The sequence below is a fragment of the Talaromyces marneffei genome, chromosome 2 (assembly GCF_009556855.1).
Source record: "Talaromyces marneffei chromosome 2, complete sequence".
Taxonomy (NCBI): domain Eukaryota; kingdom Fungi; phylum Ascomycota; class Eurotiomycetes; order Eurotiales; family Trichocomaceae; genus Talaromyces; species Talaromyces marneffei.
In genome coordinates, this window is record NC_072349.1 from 101592 (window position 1) to 124742 (window position 23151).

The following is a 23151-nucleotide window of genomic DNA, read 5'->3' on the forward strand; positions in this document are numbered from 1 at the left end:
TCTTATCGGCAGATCCCCCGACCAAAAAAGATCTGCTGCTATCAACATCTCTGGAGTTTGCACCTTAAGCCAGCCGCAAAGGCTTTGCATCATGGGGCGATACCGCGCTAGGATGGATGTCCCAGGGACCTGAGTACGAGTCAGGCACAATGCATTCCTTCTCTAAGCTGACCGACATGCGCATCCGTCCTCTCGAGCCACCACCAGATCTCCGTAGGCCTCCTCCAAAGAATGTGTCGGCGATACCCCATGGTCCGTAGAATCAAGGTCAATGCCGGCGATACCACACAGCCGCGGTCCAAGTACGAGTTGGAAACACGAATACCGGTGTCATACCGGCGCCCGTATCAGCGACACCACGCTGCTGTGGCCCAAGTACGAGTTGGAAGCAGTGACCCAATTCAGAACCATGGCCTAGGTACGAGCTAGGAGCACACCCTTTGTCGTTACCCGCTGGTCATCTGCGTAGCGCTACGGCCCGCCACTTCATTGGTACAACGAAGCAGTTTCCCGTTACTACTAAAGGTCTCCCTCTAGCAGCCGACCATGTCTTGCAGAAGCCAATACTCGTACAATCCGCCTGGCATCATACTCGTTTGACTCCTACTAACCTAGCCCAGTTCCCACCGTATGCCTTGATACTTGGAAAGCGGTGCGCTGTGTCTGATTGGATTGGTACATGGTTCGGTCTCAGTGTGGGCCTTGCCCTTAACACATCCGGCAACCACGTCTCCGCCAGCCTTAACAACTTCCATTACTCTCCAAGAGCACTTAGGTTTCGTTCCCGCCCTCGTTGAGACAGCTTTATTAGTGTCTGCATAACATTGGGGTTCTGTCTCAATCTCAGAGCGGGCTGAACTCGAGGGTGCCCTGTCACTCCCCTAGAACAGGTTTGTGTCGGGTGGTTTTCCTATCCCGGTATCCCTCTTGCGATCACTTCGGCTTGCATGCAAGCCCCTAGGCATCTTTCCTGCGCTGCAGATGAAAGATTCTCGGTTGCCTCAGCCCATCTTTCAATCGACTGCTCCACTAATGTGGAGAGGTTTAATATGGTGTCCACTCGGATCCATATGCACGGGTATTCTACGCGTCAGATTCCGACGCGTAGGGTAACCCGCGATTATACGCGCTAGATAAGTAGCGCGGGAGCCTCCTTTCCATACCGCGCAGCGGAAGAGCGCGCATAAAGTAGGAGTGTGAAGAAATAAGAGTGTGAAGAAATAAGAGTGTGAAGAAATAAGAGTGTGAAGAAATAAGAGTGTGAAGAAATAAGAGTGTGAAGAAATAAGAGTGTGAAGAAATAAGAGTGTGAAGAAATAAGAGTGTGAAGAAATAAGAGTGTGAAGAAATAAGAGTGTGAAGAAATAAGAGTGTGAAGAAATAAGAGTGTGAAGAAATAAGAGTGTGAAGAAATAAGAGTGTGAAGAAATAAGAGTGTGAAGAAATAAGAGTGTGAAGAAATAAGAGTGTGAAGAAATAAGAGTGTGAAGAAATAAGAGTGTCCCTAGCTCTCACTCAAAGTAGATACATGACAGACGTTATTTTACGGCTATCCCGGATACGGTTATTGCAGCGCATAAATCCACTCAGCTGCTCTCATTGGATATCAACCGGTCCTCATTACAAGGATTTACCAAGAGACCTCCTTACTAAAATAGCGCGCACAGTTCTACTGTTACGAAACCAATCACCTGCATATGCTACGCGATATAAGAAACAGACCGGAAGGAACGATTGGACAACAGAAACGGAAAACCCAAGAAAGATAATTGGACTACAGAAATCACGTGACCAAAGATATACTCGAAACCACAAAGACACCGATAAGATACGAAGTATATCTTATGAAGGAACGTGATTGGATAGTATATTATATACTTGCTATGGGATACTCAGGAATGAGTATAAAGTATATAATATAAAATATACGGAACAGGGAGGACTGGATATATAAGGACACTCATTCACTATCATGTATTTAGTTCTTCATAGTTCTTTGACATAAGTCACTTGAATACAACAGTGAGAGTCAGCAAGGCATTCATACTCGTACGGGCATCAGGCTGTACAGGGGATCTCTTCTATCTTAGTTACATTTAAGACTTCCAGACACAAGTTCGACTATTGTTACTTCGTTCACTCAAGCCACTCTATCGACGATTATCAAGGAACCTTTATGTGGTTCAAACCAAGCCTAGCGTACCTCGACACAACGCTGTTTAACTAAGACAGATCCAGGTCCGTGACATCTACACACAATTATGTAAGGCCACCTGTGCCAGATAATTTTCCCTCTTAGGTAGACACACAATACAATACATTACAGGGTCCCACTCAAATTCTCATTATGTAATTAGCGTACTAGTGCCCTATAGGGTTAGTTCCTCCGGGCGTAATAAATATCATTCATTCAATCCATATTTTTGTTCTCGTGTCACATATGCTTGGTGTTTGGGGTCTTCGGTTGGTGTTATAGAGGTTCCCTTGGTGTTGGCTAGTAGATAGCCTTAAAGGTTATCTTCTCTAAGTGTGCAGTGTTCTATCTTTAGCGGCTGCAGCTGTATCTACCTAGGACGGGGCAGGGAAAGAGGAAGGAGAGGGGTACGGGGTAAGAGGTGGATTGGTTTATTCTTCACTGTATTGCTTGAGGTTCAGGTTTAGGTTCCTGCTCCAATCTTCCTGTTGTAATCGCGTACTTGATTGCTGCCTGGACAGCCTTCATATCCGGTTGCCATCGATCAGAGTCTGAGCGTGATTTTCCGCCTAAGAAGAAGGACAGATTTCCTCGTTTCGTCTGCATGCATTGATTCATGCCCTCTCTCATCGCTGTCCATTGCGTGCAGCGGAATAAAAAGTGTTCCACCGTCTCGCTTACTTAGCCACAGGCACAGAGATCAGAGTCTACTACGCCTATCCTGTTCAAATAGCTATTGAGCCTTATCATGCCTATCCGAAGTTGAGCTAGTGTCTTTGCCTCTTTCCGATTCAGTCCATTATATAGACTTCTGGTGTGCTTTCCTAGGAGTGCAGTGTCAATAGCCTTTGAGTACTTTCCGACGCTCTCTGGGAGAGTCTATTCTTGTCGTTGTTTAGCAATGGCAAGTCTAATCGCAGTTGATTTGGCTTGATATGGCTGTATATCTAGTTAGCATTCCATTTTTATTGATTTCTGTGCTTCTGTTTTTGCCCTAAGCTTCACGTTCATATCTATGTAAGCTGGGACCCAGATTGCGTTGATCGCGTTTCCCTGGCGCTGTAGGGTCTGAACCAGTTTATATATCCGTTAGATGATCTTTTGGCCGGACTGTTGATAAGGTTGGCTGATTGCTGCAAGGGCAGATCTATTACTACTAAGAATAGTGATCCATCTGCGGCATATCCTGACTAGGATACGTTCTAGTGCTGCTGCTATTGCTTCTAACTCTGCTATATAAGGGTTTTGTTCTGTCCTTTTGCCTAGTGTTATAGAGTAGCTGGGCATAGTATCGTTATTGCTATTTACTTAGGTGTCTATCATGTATCCTCCTATGCCTACGAGCCCTGCTCTAGCAGATATACTAGTTGCTATTAGAATGCCTACTGCCTTACTTGCAAGCTCAGTAGCCTTCGCACTATCCCTTTTATATATTGTCTATATCTAGTATATCCATAGTGAGACAATGAATGCCTGAATGGTCTCTATCTACTTCATTATTGTTGCTTTTAGTGCCTGAGCTATCTTTTGTAAAGGGGAAGTGAACCTCTGGGTCATATCTATTTTCAACTTCACTAGTGGATTAGATTTAGGCAAGGTCTGGATATCGATCCACAACTTTGTAGCCTTCTTGGTATATCGGTTGTAGAAGGGAAGGATTTCTGCCTCTGCTTCCGCCACTATGGTTGCAACTATCCAAAAAGCTCCTATGACTGCAATAGCTTTATATTTCTACACTTTATTCAAATACTGTGTTCTTTTTACTTCATAGGTATATCTCTAGACATTAAAAGTATAATCTGCCACTGGTGCAACTGTTGCTATGAACAATTGTCTTGCTATTCGTGGGGATATCATTTTCAGTCTTCTTAGTACTATTACTACTGTGAGTCTTTTAGTGGTAGCATTGGCGATGTGTTTCTTAAAGCGTAGTTAGGAGTCCATCACTACCCTTAGGATCTTTGCCCTATCCTTTAGTTTGACTATTTTCCCCCTAATTGTAAATGGCGTACTGCTCGATCGGTCTATATTCTGGGTGAAGTGCACAATAGCTGTCTTTTCACTTTCAAATGTAGCTCCACTCCGTCTCTCCTAGTCTAGAGCTCTATCAATTATAGCCTGGATGCCGAGTCGGTTTGATTCGGCAGTCGGACTTATTACCTAGGCTGTGTAATTATCCACAAATGCAATTAATCCTCCTACCGCGCTTATCTTATATTGCACTAGATCCGCATTAAAGAAGAGAAATAGTATTAGAGACAGTGGTGATCCTTGTGGTAAGCCTGCCTGTAGTAGTTCCTATTGTTTACTTATAAATCTATTGACCAAGATAGTTGCTGTGCGTCTTGAGTAGAAAGTATTAATCCATTGGACTATTTTGTCCGGTATTCCTCTTACCTTAAGTCTCTGCAGTAGTCTCTCTTTAAAGACCCCATTATATGCCCCTTGGACATCAAAACTAACCAAGCTAAGTACCTTCCTATTTCTCGAAGCCTTATAGATTTCTTCTTGAAGTAATAAAAGTACCTGTTCTACAGAACGCCTCTTTCTTGCTCCAAAGTGATTTGTGGGCAATAGACTAAATGTTTCAACTGTATAGGATATCCTTTCTGTAATAACTGCTTCTAGGATCTTGCCTAGCATGGAGAGCAATGATATCGGTCTCCATGATTTCGCTAGCGAGTAGTTGTCCTTTGCCGGCTTCTTTAGTGGTATAATCTTAGCCTTTCTCCATTGGGAAGGAAGGTTACTATCTTGAAGTAATATCTAAAAGATAAGAAACACTCTTTCTTTAACCACTGGCCAGAGCTGCCTTTATACTATTGCTGGAAGGCTATCTTCTCTAGGTGCTTTCCATGGCTTAGCTTCAAAGACTTTCCGTTCGATTTCCTCTATAGTTAGCTCCGGCATGTGTACTAGTTCCCTTTGTGGCTTGGTTCCCTCATCTTCAATCGTTACTAGTAGAGGTAGGAAGAACGTGGCAAGTAGCTCCTCAGCCTGTTCCATTTTGCCTTTAGTAGAAGAGCCATCTGGCTTTATTAATAGTGGTATCTTATCGCTAAATGAGCTACCCCCTGGTTTTAGATATTTAGTAGCTTGCCATATATTAGTATCATCAGCAAGGAAATCCTCCCAGTGAGCTTTCTTCTGTTTTCGGATTATGTCATGATACTCTTTTGTCGCTTCTCGTGCTCGTTGTTCGAGCTTAGAGACTGCACGTCCTGCTCTATACCGCGATCTAGCCTGATTTCTCCAGTATATATATATATAGTATAGCTGCGTTAGATCCATCGTCTACTATCGTTTAGCGTATGGTGAGGGCTTTGCCTTCGGTGTAAGTTTTAAGACTGCTTCTATAACTACTGTTATAAAGCGATCCATCTACAGCTGGACTGAGCTATCTAAAGGAACCGTTTGCAAGCTAGTAGTGACTCTAGCTCTGATTTCTGCCTAAGGCGCGTTCTTCTAGAGCAGTCTCTCGGTGGCAGGTCGATCTAGAACTGATATATTAAACTCTGTTTTAATAGCTTGATGGTCTGATCCATGGTTTGTGTAATGTATGCCGCATCTAACTATCTCTTCGGCCAGCTCTGTTGATACTAAGACTAAGTCGATCGTTGTTTCCATATCCCCTAAATGCCATGTCTTTGTGCCTCTTAGTAGAAGGCTGTGGAGCAAGTGCTCGGTTATATAGTCAACTAAGGAATCAGCCTCCCCCTGTCTTACTGGAGATATTTGATCTCCGCCTCAAAGTTGATTATACCGGTTGAAGTCTCCCATAATTAAAATGTCTATCCATATTCCATCTCTTCCCTGTATATCTACTACTAGGCTATATAATAGCCTAGTTATAGATGTCAGTGCTTCCTTGTTATTCCCTTCTATATAGACTAAGACTACTAACACTGTCCAGTCTAGCAGTTGTAGTATTATAGCTATCAGATCTAGAGATTCTACCAGGATCTGTTCTGCCTTAATGTCGCTCCGAACCTATAGCATGCTCTGGATTGGCCATCTTCTATTATGTCTCTCTATAGGTATCATCTTAGTCCAGAAGCTGTGTCCTATCGGGCTTGTCACAGTTGAATTTTCAATTATCCGCGCGTATGGCTCGGATATTGCTATCACTCCGTACTCTCTAATTTCGTTGTCGTTCATCAAGCTTTGTTGTATCGTGTCCCTTTTATCTATATTAAGTTGCAGTACGCGAAGTAATTTATACATGAGATTGTATAAGGCGTACTCGACAGTTTTTGCTAAATGATTCGTGTGGTCCTCCGCAAGGAACAAATTTCGGAATTGCAGCCTAGCAGGTGCTATGGTGATATCCCTTATTTACACATTTAGTATAGGTTTGAGTCTTTTTACAAGAAAAGGCCTTATACCCTATCTCCTGACAGTTAAAACATTGAGCAGGTCCCATCTATGGTTCAAAGATTCGAGTGTATGCAGATTCTCCTACTATGTCAAAGTAGTTGCCATCTATTAAGCGCTTAGCATCGGTGCCTTTTGTGATATATACCACCATAGATCCATATACTTTGTTAGAGTCCTTTTTACTAAGCCAGGAGATCTTCGCAATGTTGATATTATTTTCTTTTCCCAGGGCCTCGGCTGCTCCTAGTAGGATGTTCTTATCTGCATCCAGGACTGCCTTCCGGTTCGTATTATCAATTTTGACCGGGTAAAGCTGGTCTCGTGGTACTCTCAATCCTGGTATCTTTAGCTTTTGAGCTGCCTCCTTGATAAGCTGGATCTCATCTTCGTGTCTGCAAACGACTTTGATTCGGTCGGCATTCTTTGCGTCTTTAATTACTGCTGCATATTGCCAGTTCTTTATTTCCTCATTCCCCTGTATCTCTTTCTCAATCAGCTGTCTAATATTAGCTATCTAAGCCTTGACTTTGTCATCTTCTCCCACACGGGATGTGTCGATTGTGCAAAATAATATATTGGCAAATGTAGGTGGCACTGGAGGTCCTAATGGCGCATCCTGCTAGTGACCAGGTTGGCTGCCTAATGCAGCTGCATATATTTCCTTAACTAGGGCATTTGCGATATTGTCTAGCTGTTCCCGGAGGTGCTTATATTCGTCTGCAGACTGGTTTTGGATAGCTTCTATCTAGGTCTGCAGTGCTTTAATTATACTGCTCTGCCCCCGGATCATTTCGGACTGTTCTTTAATCATCCTCTCTTGTTTAATAAGGACTTCTTTCAGTCCTTTGACCTCTTGATAGATACTTTCCAGGTACTGGCCTATCTTTTTAAGTATGTCCCTGTTTCCGTCTTTGCCGTTCTGTTTCTCCTCAATAAGGCCAGCGGCTTTCTTTATCGCTGTTAATTCTACTTGGGTCATTGATTTCTTGGACGTTCTAACAGCGTTGATATTGTCGCTGCCCGCGGCCTCTCGGGCCCTTGTTGAGGGTGTTATCACGCGTCCCGAACGCGTTGTTGTTGCCGGCTCCTCCACCATCGCGTCCGCCATCCCTAACTGGTTGTCGAACTGACTGCCGAAATGACAGTCGAGTTGTCGAAATGACCCAAAGGCACTCCCCAAAGGCACTCGATTATCCAGCGTTGTTCCCTATGCTTAGTGATCTGCCGGTCTCCTACCACCTATCTACATCAAAACAACGAAGGAAGTGTCCGTAGGTAACTCCGTGCTTATGATGCCCTAATCCGAGGTCAGCCTAATATTAGTATGATTAAGCCTGGTATGATGGAGTAAAAGGGTATGTAATGTTTATTCTTATTCTAGTTAATGCTGTACTGAGGGTTTAGCCGAAATGGGAAAAATTGTTACATGAGATCTTTAAAGTTGATTTAGCCACAACACCCTTAATTCTAGTCGAAGAGAAAAGAAAAATATATAGATAGATTGAGAAAAATAAGGACTATTCAGTACCTTACCTTCCTTTCAATACTATGTTAGCGTGGTGTTATGTATATGACTGAAATGCCTATATAGAATTCCTGCTATGCTCTTACGCAACGCAAACATTAGGCCTGGGGAGCGATACCTATCCGGGCATTTCTGTCGTCGTCAAAGAAAATCACATACTGGTTCTTTAGGAAGACTTCGCCGAGTATATTGAGGCTGGAAAAAGGACTGGATTGGATACCACCAAAGCAATGGGTGCCATTGCTACTAAACTTCAAGAGTTGCCCAGGTGTAACAGCGATGTATTGACCAATCTTAAGGCTAAAGTCAGGAATAATACTCGTCTGAGTGCACGGGAAGATATATCCGCCATGTTGAGTAGATTTATAGGAATCAGGAATCCTTTTATAGTATTGATTGACAATATACTCTGGTAAGAGGTTAATGCTGCTACCAGTATCGACAATAGCAGAGAAAGGGATAGAACTAGAGGGATCTCTTCCAATACTGAATCCATCAATGGAAATATTCCAAAACCTATATCTTGTGATAGTTGGACGTCCAGGAACCGTGACGGCTAGCATGAAGCGGCTAGCGTGAGGCGAACGATCTACGATCGGTATTCTGCCAGACGGTAAGGAAGCAGACGGGAGTTCCCTCATGATTACCGGATTAGGCACCGCCGGGGCACCGCGCACAGAGGAGTATTTATATGGAGGATTGGAGCCTGGAGTAGTTTTCTCTTCCTTTTTCTCTCCCATGCTTAATATTCGCTGTAGATAGCGCACCTAGTTATTTCACAATACACCAGGTTTTGGCTTGTCACATAATATTAAGCATCCTCTTTTTCTTTCGTCTCTCGTACATCAGCAAAGCGAAGCATCTCAGTCTTCAATGCTCTGATCGAGAGACCCCTCTTTTTTCTCTTGCTTCACAGGCTTGCACAGTGTATGACCGTGTCATCAAACTCGAGCGCGAAGCCCCTCCCCCTTTTATTCATTTATTCTATCATTTCTTTATTTCTTTTGCTCGTGAACCTGTGAGTCATCGAGATGGCGAGACCAGGTCATGAAGGTACCGGGACGGTGCCTGATGCGACAGTACGAGAAGACGTTGAGACGGGTGTCTCCGATAGGCGTCTTACTGTCGACTTCGGAGATATGGAGTTGACCGACCAGCTTAGAGGAGCTGGGCAGACCGGTGCTCTAGATCGAGAAGCCTTTTTGCGGTTGTGTGTTGAGCAACCTGACGCGTTATTTGACGGTCTGTATGATCACCTGACGCGACTCGAGAGACAGGCCGAGAAGGCTGCGGAACGGAACCTCGAGGACGACGACCTCCAAGAAGAACGCGCGGAGGAGATTACACAGTTGAAGGAACGTGTGAAGCATCAGCGTGATGCGATGGCTGAGCTGATTCAAGAACGCGACGAAGCACGTGAACAGCTTGAGCGAGAAGGAACGCCTGTCAACGCGTCTCCTATCACTAAGAAGAGCACCAAATTGCCAGATGGGCAGCACCTGATGGATGGAACCGATCCCCAGTTCGAATCATAGTTGATTGATGTGGAAAACAAGTTGGAGGCCAACGCAGATCATTATCCAACACCTCTTGCTCGTATGCAGTACGTGAAGAGTATGTGCAAGGGAGAAGCAGCGACTCATTTGCTTCCTCGTTTCCGTAAGGACTCACCGCAGCGGTACCGTGACGCAGAGGACATCATCGAGCACTTGAAAACTCTGTACATGGACGAGAATCGCATTGTCAACGCTAAGAGCAAGCTTCGACGTCTCTATATGAAAGATTCAAAGTTCCAGGTCTTCCTATCTCAATTCGCGTTGTATGCGCAGGAATCTGAGTTAGCGACTAGTCAGTGGAAGGATGAACTCTATGAGCAACTGTCTCTAGAGATGCAACGTCATATGGTCAAGGAGAGCTACGATCAGACCATGAGCTATGCCACGTTCATACAAGAGTGTCATAAAACCGCGAACCGACTCGAACAGATCGCCGAGACCGAGAAACGCATTCGTCCCCGCGGAAACAAGGGCAGCAATGGTAATGGTGCCAGCATGGATGGCAAGAAGGACGTAAACATCGGATCTAAGAATAAGGACGATACAGCGAAGGATAAGCTCTCTTAGAAAGAGAAGAAGCAACTTATGGATGAAAGGAAGTGCTTCGTCTATAAGATGCCTGGTCATATAGCTTCTGATTGCGATCTTAAGAGTGCAGCTAAGAACCTAGATCTTAAGGCTTTGGAACTAGCCAAGGAGATGCCTGATGACGACTCTGACTCGGAAAACGACGACGCCTAGGAGAAGTCTCCCTCTTAGGCGAGATTTGTGCTGCTAATGCTCTGGACCTTTCTTAATTAATTGGTAGTGATAGAGAAAGCTTGACTGTACCTATTCAGTTAGCTAAGAATGGATTATCAATTTTCACGAAAGCATTAGCAGACACAGGAGCAAATGGATTTGCCTTTCTAGATATCTTTCTTGCAGAAAGACTAGCTCAACATTTTCATCACCATGTCGTACCCTTGAAGCAACCGTGTAGGGTAAAAGGATTTGATGGCAAGATAGAGAATTCCATCACCCATCTTATGATTTTGATGATAGTGATCGACAAGCGAGTGATGTACAACCTCCCCTTCCTAATAGTGCGATTAGGGAAGCATGATGTTATTCTGGGGAGAATGTGGCTAGCACGGTATAAGGTGCTAGTAGACTGCAACCGGGGACGATTACTCTGGCCAGAGGAGGTGTCCTTGCGAGAAGAGATTCAAGCTCAGCAATTTATTCAACTACTAAAGAAGCTGTTGCTAAGGGACCGCGAGATAGATATCCAATATTAGGAAGATGCGGACCGACGGGATAAGAACTTCCAATCGCAGGCGGTGAAGGATGCTTCTGTATATAGTATCCAGAAGCGACAGGACGATCCTCTTATCCACCCTCGACTACAAGAAGGAATCCCTATATTACATGGAAAGACGTATCGTCGCCGACACACACTAGATCTTGATAGGATGAGGAAGGGTTTTAATGAAGCAATTAATAAAGCAGTCATCCCAAAGAAGCCTGAGTCGTTCACCAAGAAAGCCAAGAGAGTGCGCTTTCAAGACCAATATCCAGAAACGGACATTGCTCTAATTGGAGCAGCAGGGTTTGCACGACATATAAGGGACAAGGAATCGGAAACGTTCGTCACCAGTCTAAGCGAACTTGAGAAGGCAATTGAAGATAAACGGCAGCTGGACGATGCCGACTCGGAAGCTCAGGAGATCAAGGAACAGCTCCCGGAGAGATATCACGAATTCGCGGATGTGTTTTCGAAGATCAAGTCCGATGAATTGCCCGAACGAAAAGAGTACGATCATCGTATTGAGTTGGAATAAGAAGTGCAGTTAGGATACTGTCCTTTATATTACATATCTGCTGAGGAATTGGAAGCCGCAAAGGAATATATTATGGAGAACTTGGACAAAGGGTTCATAGTGCCTAGCAACGCACCATTCGCTTCGCCAATCCTCATGGCGAAGAAGCCTGGAGGTGGACTCCGTTTCTGTGTGGATTTCCGAAAGCTTAACAAACTCACTAAGAAAGATCGATATCCATTGCCTCTTATTGATGAGGTCTTTGAGCGAATTAGTCAAGCAAAGATTTTCACAAAGCTGGATATTCGCCAGGGATTCCACTGTATCCGCATGCACAAAGACTCTTCCGATCTGACGACGTTCAGGTGCAGATACGGGACCTTCAAGTACGGAGTGATGCCGTTCGGGTTGACTAATGGGCCCGCGACCTTTCAGAGACTAATCAATGACATTTTCATTGATTGTCTTGATAAGTTTCTGATAGCATTTATCGATGACCTGCTGATCTACAGCGAGAACGCGACGGAACACGAGATTCACGTCCGCACGGTACTACAACGGCTACGGGACACAGGACTGCAGGCTAGCATCAAGAAGTGCGAGTTTCACGTGACTACGACTAAGTATTTAGGGTTCATTATTACACCTGAAGGGATCAAGGTTGATCCTGTTAAGGTCGAAACCGTGCTATCTTGGAAGACCTCTACGACAGTACAGGGAGTCCAGTCATTCCTAGGATTCTGCAACTTTTATCGGAAGTTCATAGCGGAGTATAGTAGGATCGCTCGACCGCTGCATCGACTTACTCGGTTGGATGTCCCGTTTATATAGTCCGCACAGTGCAAGGAAGCCCTTGAGAAACTTAAGACAGCATTAGCATTGGCTCCAGTGTTGGTTCATTACGACCCGAGTCGACCCACGCGCGTGGAAACGGACGCTTCGGATGGAGTAGTCGCGGCTGTACTATCACAATTGTGTGAGGATGGGAACTGGCACCTAGTTGGTTACTACTCGGCATCAATGTCGTCAGCAGAACACAATTACGACATCCATAACAAGGAGATGTTAGCGATTATTAAAGCTTTCCGAGAATGGAGACCTGAGCTTATAGGACTGCAACGCCAGGAAAGTTTTGAAGTATTAACAGACCATCGCGCGTTAGAATACTTCATGACAACCAAGGTATTGAGCGCACGACAAGCACGGTGGTATGAATTTCTTCAAGAATTCCACTTTGTCCTACGGTACCGCCCTGGAAAGGCCAATGTCCTAGCTGACACCTTGACGCGGAGAGAAGGTGAAGAAGCTCGGAATCTGGATCACCGTAACTTAGTTCTGTTACCCGCGGGAGTGCTAGATGAACAGATACAGATTGAACTAGCGATCATGGAGCTCCAAGGAGCAATAGGGACCGGCGATATTATCTACCGGGTTCTTGAGACTAATGAGAAGTTTGTAGCCGGACCGGAGGCGCGGAGGCGCCTTGATGGGAAGGACCTAGGATGGCATGAGGAGAATGGCCGTTTGTTGTATAAAGGTCGGTTGTATGTCCCAGACGACGGAGATTTACGTGCAAGGTTATTGGATGAAGTTCATCGACCACCGTTAACGGCACATCCTGGCAGGGATAAGACCAAGAAGATAGTCAAAGAGCGGTTTTATTGAGAATCATGGAGTGCTGATGTCGTTCGGTATGTGGATAACTGTAAGACTTGCAAACGTACGACCACGTGGAGAGATCGAGCTCCAGGATTGCTACAACCGTTGCCAATACCTGAACGTCCATAGCAACATTTATCGATGGACTTCATGGAACTGCCACCAGACCGGCACGGTTACGACATGGTTTTTGTCACGGTAGATCGGTTGAGCAAAAGAGCCGTATCAGTACCATATCACAAGAAAACCACTACCGCGAAGGAGATGGCACGATTATGGATTCGATTTGTGTTCCCCTAGACAGGCCTGCCGGATAGTATCGTCTCGGATCGAGGAGGGCAATTCATCTCGGAATTCTAGAACGAAGTCTGCCGAATCTTGAGGATCAAGATCAAGCTGTCAACCGCTAGACATGCGCAGACGGATGGACAGACAGAGATCGCTAACCAGTACCTGCAGCAACGCCTGCGGCCGTATGTCAGCTTCGCGATGGATGATTGGTCGGAATATCTCCCTATTATTGATTTTGCAACGTCGGCCTTACCGCAAGAATCTGTGGGGATATCTCCATTTATGATAGAAAAAGGGTACCAGCCTCGGATGTCATTCGATTGGAAAGGACCGGTTCCGCCACGGAAGCTTACCTTGAACGAGAAGGAAGCTCAAAGCTGGGTACAGCGGCTGCAGAGCGTATGGGAATTCGCGAGGACCAATATGGGTTTAGCACAAGAGCGACAGAGCATCCAGGCCAATAAGAAACGGAGACCTATCAACTTCGAAGAAGGAGATCAGGTTTATGTCACAAATGGAGGATGGGATACCGGACGACCGGGTAGGAAGCTCGGGAATCAGCAGGAAGGACCTTTTAGGATCCTTCGACGTGTAGGAAATGCGTTTGAGCTGGAGTTACCAGAAGGCATGAGGGTGCACCCGATATTTTCACCTGAGAAGCTCCGGTTAGCTGCCGCGACGGAACCGCTTACTGGACAACTTGAGGAGCCGACCCCTGAGCTACAGGTCAATAGCCATTCGGAATGGGAGATCGATAAAATCTTAGCGTCCCGGGTTATGTGGAAGAAGCTGCGTTATCGTGTCAGTTGGTTAGGCCACGACCCTGATCCCAAGTGGTATCCGGCCAGTTACTTGAAGAACGCGCCGTTGGCATTACAAGCTTTTCATGATAGCAATCCCCAGTCACCAGGACCGCCGGTTCGATTGCAGGAATGGATACGAGCAGCGGAGGAGGACCGCTTTGTGGATGACGAGGACGATGATGATGCTCCGGTCACTGACGCTTGCGGGCAAGCGTCTTCCGAAGGGGGGGAGTGATGTGATAGTTGGACGTCCAGGAACCGTGACGGCTAGCATGAAGCGGCTAGCGTGAGGCGAACGATCTACGATCGGTATTCTGCCAGACGGTAAGGAAGCAGACGGGAGTTCCCTCATGATTACCGGATTAGGCACCGCCGGGGCACCGCGCACAGAGGAGTATTTATATGGAGGATTGGAGCCTGGAGTAGTTTTCTCTTCCTTTTTCTCTCCCATGCTTAATATTCGCTGTAGATAGCGCACCTAGTTATTTCACAATACACCAGGTTTTGGCTTGTCACAGATAGTATATTATATACTTGCTATGGGATACTCAGGAATTGTGAAAGTGCCCAGGCCAATATATCTTATTGGGTAGCGGTCGACGAGAAAACTAAGCATGGAGAGGAGAATAGAAGACTAGGATTGATTTGAGCACTGGAGCCATATATATAGGCAACAGGCACGTGAGCTCATATCCTCATGCTCCGGATATCTCCTTCCAATACAATCTAGTTACGTACAAAGATTATGTCCCGTAAACAAAGGATATTGACGGGAGTTTCCAGGACGAAGGCCCAAGCCGTGTACGGCTGTCACAGAATGAGTATAAAGTATATAATATAAAATATACGGAACAGGGAGGACTGGATATATAAGGACACTCATTCACCATCATGTATTTAGTTCTTCATAGTTCTTTGAGATAAGTCACTTGAATACAACAGTAAGAGTCAGCAAGGCATTCATACTCGTACGGGCACTAGGCTGTACGGGGGATCTCTTCTATCTTAGTTACATTTAAGACTTCCAGACACAAGTTCGACTATTGTTACTTCGTTCACTCAAGCCACTCTATCGACGATTATCAAGGAACCTTTGTGTGGTTCAACCAAGCCTAGCGTACCTCGACACAACGCTGTTTAACTAAGGCAGATCCAGGTCCGTGACAACTATACTCTATTGCTGATAGGTCTTCGGAGCTAATCGCGGAAATAGGACTCATATTATCCCATCCCCCAACGAAAAACTCCAAGTGATTTTGTTTCCAGAAAAGACGGGATAAGGAAGGAGAGTCACCAGTCAAAGGGTGGAAGAACCGGCGAGAAAGAGGAAGGATCCCAGATAGATCCAGCATCATTGGTTACAAAATGTTTCATAAGGCCCACTAGTTCATCGGACTTAACTCCGCGTTTTAGTTACGTAGATAGTGTTGACGGTATCTGGAATCTTATCCAATCAGATATTCTCATCCAAATGGACGGCCGAAATAGGGCCGGCTGCCTTCCCTAACCACCCCTATATAGTATGCCTGGGGGCAGGACGGGTAGACTGTACGCATCCCTTGATTGGCTAATCTTAGTAAGCACAATATTCTGGTAGATTGTTGTGACGTCACACATATTAAAAGGAGAACGACTGAATGTGTCTGAAAACCACCTTGCCTTGTAGGCAAACAATTCTAATTCCATGTTCTGACATGATCGTAGTATAATCCAAAAACAGATTCTATAACCTATATGAACACAGGCTAGAGGGCGCTTACAGATGAAATCGACAGGCCAAGTCTCAGGATTCAATATCGCAGTTCTGACCGCATGCGTGATAGCTCCCGTTGAAAGGAGTCGGAGCGTTTGTTTGGACTTTTGTCCCAGACGCTGGTCACCCGTTTCCGTTTTTAGTTGGCAGTAATAGTTCCCAATGGTATTCGCTTTTGATATCGGGCGCGCTCGAAGTCAATGAACATGACCCGTTGGTCCTTCTCATTCCATATCATGTTCCCCGGGATTGGATCGCTGTGGAGAACACCAAGATTGTGAATGGCACGTAAAGAGGTCTCAGCCTCTTCAATGAGCTTCGCCTCATCGACTTCGTGTTTCCTGGCCAGGTTTCTCCCCGCATAGCTCATCAGAGTTAAGTGAACCATCATGGCGATACTATTATATGAAAATGGTTGACGAAGACTGAGACCACTAAAACGACTAGGACGTACTGCCCTTGAATTGCACAGAGATGGGAATACTGTGACAGTGGTCAAAACCATGGATTGAGCTATCTAGGTGCACCGAGTCTACAGGCAATATCAAACATGGAGAAGAAAAGGAAAGAAGAAAAAGAAGCTATCCGCCTAGCAAAGGATATTTATGCCTTCCCTTGTGTGAGGGCCTTTCCCAACTAGGCACCGCTCAAGGAGCAATCCCAATATGGCACTGTCAGGGTTCGAAGCCCTATCGACGGGAATACCCTCCTCAGTCCTACCAGCTCTGCCAAGAGTCTCCGCCACGGCGCCTTGGTGATAGCTTACCGTACGGCTGTCACATTGAAGGGATATAAGCCAGTGTGCTTGAACGCTGAGTTGATATTCTCACTTGTAAAAGTTGTATTCCAACTTGCCCAAAAGAGCCTAAAAAAGTTCCGTTTTGTGAGCCGGATGAAGCCTTAAGAATTGTTTATAAAATGCCTTAATTGTTCCTTATAAGACGTAGAAAGAGGTAGAAAATGGCAATATCAAGAGGCTATAAGGTATGTGTTGAATGAGCTAGAAAAATTACCAATAAAATCATATTTTTATCGTAATATTCAATAACCCGCATAGTAATATGGGAGCCATAGCCATCAAGGAGAAGCAAGTGCCATCCCCAGCTTGCTTAGGATTTGGTCTCTCTATCAAAAACATTAACCAACCAAATGTATCCAAGCTCATTATTGATCTATCTGGAATTTGAGGATGCAAAGAAGTAGTGGTAATAATTGCGATCAAAATCTCGAAGCCAGGAATCGTGTATATTGCTTAATTTGGGCATATAAATAACAGTATGCGATATAGCAGTTCCATCAGCACAAATACAGCCAATTGTAGTTATCCATTCCCGATTTATGTGAAGGCTCAAACAATAATCATATTGGCAGCTAGAATCGAGAAAACTAAGCATAGGGAAGGAAAGAAAGAAACAGGAACATGAGGCTATTCCCCAGTCGCTATATCCGTGGCGTGCTCACGTGACAGTAATAACCCTCTTCCCGCAGCCCTACCCGCGTGCTCTGGATCCACGTGGTCGGGACTACGTTTCTCCGTCTCCGCAACCGCGCGAACGTCAAACCGCACTTGCTTCCGAATAACTTCACGTACGGCCGTCACATTTATATCCTGTAGGTGGCAGGCCGCGCTCGGTGAGTTGATTTATCCATTTTATAAGCGCCCTCGATTGCTCCTTGCTCAGTAATCGTTGGTAGTTATATTGTGCTTCTTTTGAGTCTGTAATTCAATGTCAGCTAGGTAGGATTTCACTGTTGTGTATCAGAAGAGTATAGAAGCAGTGTTGGCTTCTTCAATATCCTGCGTAGAGTAAGATAAGCATACAGCATTGACACCATTGGTCGTTCCTTGGCAGTATATGTATCCACAAGTATAGTGCGAATTATCAAAAGACAGCACAAGATTCAGCAGTAGATAGCTTTGTCCAACAGTGGGCAGATGTATTGAGATATTTATATAATGGGTAAGAAAGCAGGGGCTCATTTCATTATCAGGGCTATACGTTTAGCTCTGAATAGTGATGGGATAAAGTTGTAAGACAGGTAGATTGAAAAAGCAAGCTAGTAGCTTGCTGCTTAAAGCTACTTCAGTGATATTGACGTTCTGAGCACTGAAGTAGTCCCCAGTAGTGTTCTGGCAGGCCTTAGAGTTTCGAATCATGTCTGTACTCATTGAGTTGGACCTGCGGCTGTGACTCGTCTCGTATAATCGGCTGCGTGTGGTTCGCATCTGCCTATGATTCCAAGGGTTTCCCATCGGTGAAGCTGGATGACGGAACGCAGGCTGTCACCTCGCTCAGAGTTTCTGGATCAGGCGAAGTTACATGAATCTCGTTGTTGTTTCCATGGTCTGCTTAATATTAGTTAAGATAGACTATCCTAAGGCCTCTAGGAGTTACCTTATATAGGAACACGACTCGACGACTCTCTATCTTTGTCATTTTTGCCGTTTTTAGCAGAGAACCTGACAAGGCAGAATCTCGGAATCTACTGTGTCAAGAAATTCATGTCATCTCCTAGGGTCTTTTTTAGTAGTATCTATCCTCATTCTTGCCTATCCTAGACCGATTACTTAGCTATTGCATTGAGGTCTTATCTTAGCCTGAATGCGATGAAGGGTTAGTAGCCGTTAGGAAGCCTAGTATATATTGCGATACCTGTAGCCAAAACAGTTCTTTATCCTACAGTTTCCTAGTGGGGATAATCAAATTTAAGCCATTAGGATTAAGGAGCCTATTTTTCTCGTACTTCTTGCCGTACATCTGTCCCAAGCCAAGATGTCTATGTCATGGCCGTGTACTATGCTACATGTCTACTAGATAATACAATAAATATGCCCTTTGATGCGACATGTGTAAGTACCCCTCAATACTAGCAGCAATGAGTCCTAAAGGGTCCAATCCATATTCAAATAACAATATGAAACAGCTTGTCGCATTGGGAACAAATAGTCCGCGAAGACACACTATCATATCTTAGGGTGGAAAATTATGTTATATCTGTTATGAAATGGTTCCTTACTAAGAGACAACTTATTTGCTAAGATATTTTTAGACTATAAACACCTACCCTCACAAGCAAATCTAGATAGGTAGCTAATATATGGTTTGGTAGGCTAGAAATCAGCGATATACCTAGGTAGGTATTATAAGCTACCGGTGGTGTGTTAATAGCGTATTAAAGGAAGAATGAAAGTTGAGAAGGAATTTTATCGACAGCTTCTAAGGTTATAAGTCGTCAAATTATGGTCGAAACTAACGTGAAGGTATAGTCCATCTATAAGATTTACAACTCCTAGAAGTGAACCCTATCATCTGTGTCCAGACAATCTAATAATCGAGTTCCACTATAATAAAAGCTGGAGTAAGAGACCTTCTTTCTGCTTCTAATGGCCTACTCTGCTCTTCTATATATACAAAGCGCTATTTTTTGTTATTTTCTAGATTGTATACTTCCACACCCGTCTTAATCTGGTATTAGCTAAACAGAACTATTGTGACAGTGGTCAAAACTATGGACTGAGCTATCTAGGTGCACCGGGTCTATAGGCAATATCAAGCATGGAGAAGAAAAGGAAAGAAGAAAAAGAAGCTGTCCGCCTGGCAAAGGATATTTATGCCTTCCTTTGTGTGAGGGCCTTTCCCAACTAGGCACCGCTCAAGGAGCAATCCCAATATGGCACTGTCAGGGTTCGAAGCCCTATCGACGGGAATATGTCAGATAATCCGGATATCCCAACAAGACAGAGATATCGATGGTATCAATCCTTGGGCATGTATACAATATATTTGGGCCCCTAGATTTCAGCCCAATATTTACCCCTCATGACAGGTCACAAATCATCCCACCAAAAAGGTCTATATGAACCCGGCTTTGGAACCTGATGTATTCAGACAGACAGAGAGAACACAATACACACAATCTTGCTAGTCACTTCTTCTTTTCTTATCCTTGTAAGATACATTCAGGATTGGCCTGGAGTAAACCCGCCAATCCAACAATTAAGAGTCTGACTACCCCTGCCTACCCATATCGAAGGGGATTCCATTCGACATTCGACACCATTATGGCTTCAAGCATCACCAACGACGTACGTCTCGACTCTCCGGATGACTGGGATGAGTGGGAAACCGCTCTACTCAACCAAGCTGAGACGTACCATATTCTCCTGGTCCTCCAAGGAATCGAGGACCCTATCCCTAAGCCTGAAGTCCGACGTATCAAGGACTTCATGCTAAAGGATATACCACTGCCCTCTCAGCCACCAGTCGCACCTCCGACTGGCCCTACTCCTTCAGCCTCGACCGCGAGGATTGGAGCGGCTGCAGGTACTCGTGGCCATACTGCTAGTCAACCATCCCAGGACTCGGAGACCGTCCAAAGCACTGAGTCCCAGGAAGACGTTCCTAGCACTATGGACACGATGGATAAAGAAAGAAGAAAACAGATAGAGAAAGACGCGCTTTATGCCTTTAGCGTCCATAACAACGAGTATAGAGTATTGTACCAACTCTGGGAAACTCAGTGCCGAGATGTCGACAAGGTTTTCAACTGGATGAAGAAGACTGTACACCCAAGCTATCTCAAGATGTGTGTCAGCAACACTCCGGATTGGAGAAAAGCATATCGAAATCTTAAGAGCCATCTTAGTCAACCCCAATCTGACGTTTATCGTAAGATTAGTAGTGACTATGCTGCGGTGTTCATCCTTCTCAAACAGGCAAGAACGACTAAGGATTTAGAGGCCTGGATTGTGAAATGGGATGACGTTCTTACTCGTGCAGAACGTAAGAAAATGTCTATTGCCACCAACACAATCGAATGGGCAGATAAATTCTTTGACGCTATTGACTTCCTTGACCACTCCTGGATAACGACTTTTAAAGTCCACTTTCATGAGAAGATTGATGACGGGACTCTGGAACGAAGAGATCTTACTAATATGTTCCGAAGGCTTATTCAACAACCACATATACGCCTCCGGGGGCGTCCATCAAGAGGATCCTTTGCCACTCAGGCTGGAGGAAATGATAATAGAAGTGACTATGAGGCTCCACAACAGCCACGACGTCAGAATCGCTCCCTGGACCGCTCCCGAGGACGCTCACAATCTCACTCCAGAGAACGACCAAGTAAGAAAGCCAGGCTTATAAAGCCAGAGGATATGAGGACAACCACTACACCAATCTGCCCGGCATGTGGAGGACGACATTTTCTCCTAGCATGCTTTTATATCCTTCAACACCTTGGGCTTCCAGTTCCAGATAACTTTGAACCTTGGATATATCGTCAAGAGAGAGCAAAAGAATGGACTGAGAAAAACACCAATATGATTGACGAATTGGTTAAACACCATGAGCAGTTGACGCTCAGTGCTAACAAAGAACATCCTCGCTCTCGAAGCCGATCCCAAGGCAGAGCAAAGGAAATACTAGGAATCACCCAAGATAAGACGATATTCCAGGGAGAGCCAATACCCTCAGAATGACTTCCAAAATTGGCAGTTGGCCGGTGTAAAGCCACATACTTTGTCCAAATGGAAAAGGACCTGGCCGCACTATTAATAAATGATTATCCGTTGAAGCATTCATCCATCTTAGACTCAGGCTCCACGATACATGTCTTTAATGAGATAGAGCGCTTTATCAACTTTCAGAAAGCACGGCCTGGAGACTATCTCTGGGCAGGAACTCACAAAGTTCCAATACTCGGGTATGGAGAAGTCGATATCGAGGTCCATGGCGCTAACAACCAGCTGCGTTTTCTCCGCCTTTATGAGGTAGCATACTGCAAGGACTTCGTTGCCAATCTGGTGTCACTCCGCCAGCTAAGAAAGCAAGGAATCTGGTGGGACGGCCGGCAAGGATACGACTGCCTCCGACACGAGGATGATCATCAAATAGTGGCATATATTCGAGATATGGAAGGCCAGTTCATTCTTGAATATATTAATCATGACCATCCTATGATAAAAACTGGTTTTATTATACGACGTCACCAGCACACTTCCTGGACCGCTAGGAAAGAGAGAAAAGCGAGTGCAAAGCGATGGCATGCACGCCTCGGCCACCCTGGTCCTCAGGTTATTCAACACCTTGCTAATGCCACTAAAGGTGTACGAGTGACCGGTCTTTCTAAGGGGCCTACAACAGTTCAATGTGAGGCATGTGCACGGGCGAAGATTCAGCGTATGGTACGAAGGGAATATAGGAAACCTGCTGAACTGCCCAGAGACGAATTAGCTATCGACATTCACGATTTTGAGAAAACAACGTTGAAGGATGATAAAGATATAAGAACACTGATGTTAATCACTGATCGTTATAGTGGTTATACCTGGGATTTTTATCTCACTAGCCATACCACTCTTGAGGTCCTTGACATGTTGAAATGGCTTTTCGCTTATCTCAAGAAACAATATAATCTCACACCGAAGAGGATGGAAATGGACAACGAGATCACAATAGTTATCCCTGGAGTAGCTGACTGGCTCACTGAACAACACGTCAAGTTGCTGCCATCTGCACTATACGCTCAAGCGCAGAATGGAGGAGCAGAAAGGGTTGGACGGATCATTAAAGATAAAGGCAGAGCGATGAGAGCGAGTGCACGGTTCCCTAGGGATCTATGGCCAGAGATATGCCGTGCAGCCGTATATCTTTATAACCTATCCCCCCGGTATGGATCACAATGGAAGACACCATTCGACGTCTTTCACACCCAAGTTGCCTTGATGAATGGGATAAGTATTAAAGACCAGAAGCCTCAGATTGGCCATTTGAAGGTATATGGTTGCCGGGCATATGCTATGACCACCAACGCACTGAAAAAGGAGAACCGCCTCGAACGATTCAATCCAAAGGCCTGGATAGGTTATCTCGTGGGATACTCTTCTACTAACATATACAAAATCTGGAACCCAAAGACGGGAGCTATCGTACGTGTACGAGACGTGATTTTTGATGAAAGCCGTGTCTTTAGTGGACATCTATTGGAATTGGAAGATGAGTTACTGTGTGTCTCTATTGAGGAATTAGCCCGGTTGCTTTTGCGAATTGATGTATCCAACAACCCTGAATATATCAATGACTTGGATGAGGAAATGGAGGATGCTACTTTTAACCAAGATAGGAACAATGAGCATACGACCACTCAAGGGTCAACTGGTTTAGAATCCGAAGAGCCGAGCAATCG

General features: G+C 45.0%; 6 protein-coding genes across 6 annotated transcripts; 5 read left to right on the plus strand and 1 right to left on the minus strand.

Annotated features, from left to right (window-relative positions):
- Positions 1–8194: 8194 nt before the first annotated feature.
- Positions 8195–8836, minus strand: EYB26_002379 (uncharacterized protein; the record flags this gene model as incomplete). The annotated part of the gene is made up of 1 exon (XM_054261684.1): positions 8195–8836. The coding sequence occupies one exon, from the start codon at positions 8834–8836 to the stop codon at positions 8195–8197; it is 642 nt and encodes a 213-aa protein (XP_054117659.1).
- Positions 8837–9127: 291 nt separating this feature from the next.
- Positions 9128–9631, plus strand: EYB26_002380 (uncharacterized protein; the record flags this gene model as incomplete). The annotated part of the gene is made up of 1 exon (XM_054261685.1): positions 9128–9631. One exon carries the CDS (start codon positions 9128–9130, stop codon positions 9629–9631), a length of 504 nt encoding a protein of 167 aa, XP_054117660.1.
- An 81-nt stretch (positions 9632–9712) lies between these two features.
- EYB26_002381 (uncharacterized protein) lies at positions 9713–10219 on the plus strand (the record flags this gene model as incomplete). Its single annotated transcript, XM_054261686.1, has 1 exon — positions 9713–10219. One exon carries the CDS (start codon positions 9713–9715, stop codon positions 10217–10219), a length of 507 nt encoding a protein of 168 aa, XP_054117661.1.
- An 887-nt stretch (positions 10220–11106) lies between these two features.
- Positions 11107–13119, plus strand: EYB26_002382 (uncharacterized protein; the record flags this gene model as incomplete). The annotated part of the gene is made up of 3 exons (XM_054261687.1): positions 11107–11458; positions 11531–12165; positions 12286–13119. The coding sequence occupies 3 exons, from the start codon at positions 11107–11109 to the stop codon at positions 13117–13119; spliced, it is 1821 nt and encodes a 606-aa protein (XP_054117662.1).
- A 483-nt stretch (positions 13120–13602) lies between these two features.
- Positions 13603–14442, plus strand: EYB26_002383 (uncharacterized protein; the record flags this gene model as incomplete). Its single annotated transcript, XM_054261688.1, has 1 exon — positions 13603–14442. The coding sequence occupies one exon, from the start codon at positions 13603–13605 to the stop codon at positions 14440–14442; it is 840 nt and encodes a 279-aa protein (XP_054117663.1).
- Positions 14443–20023: 5581 nt separating this feature from the next.
- On the plus strand, positions 20024–21445 carry EYB26_002384 (uncharacterized protein; the record flags this gene model as incomplete). The annotated part of the gene is made up of 1 exon (XM_054261689.1): positions 20024–21445. One exon carries the CDS (start codon positions 20024–20026, stop codon positions 21443–21445), a length of 1422 nt encoding a protein of 473 aa, XP_054117664.1.
- Between the last annotated feature and the right edge of the window lie 1706 nt (positions 21446–23151).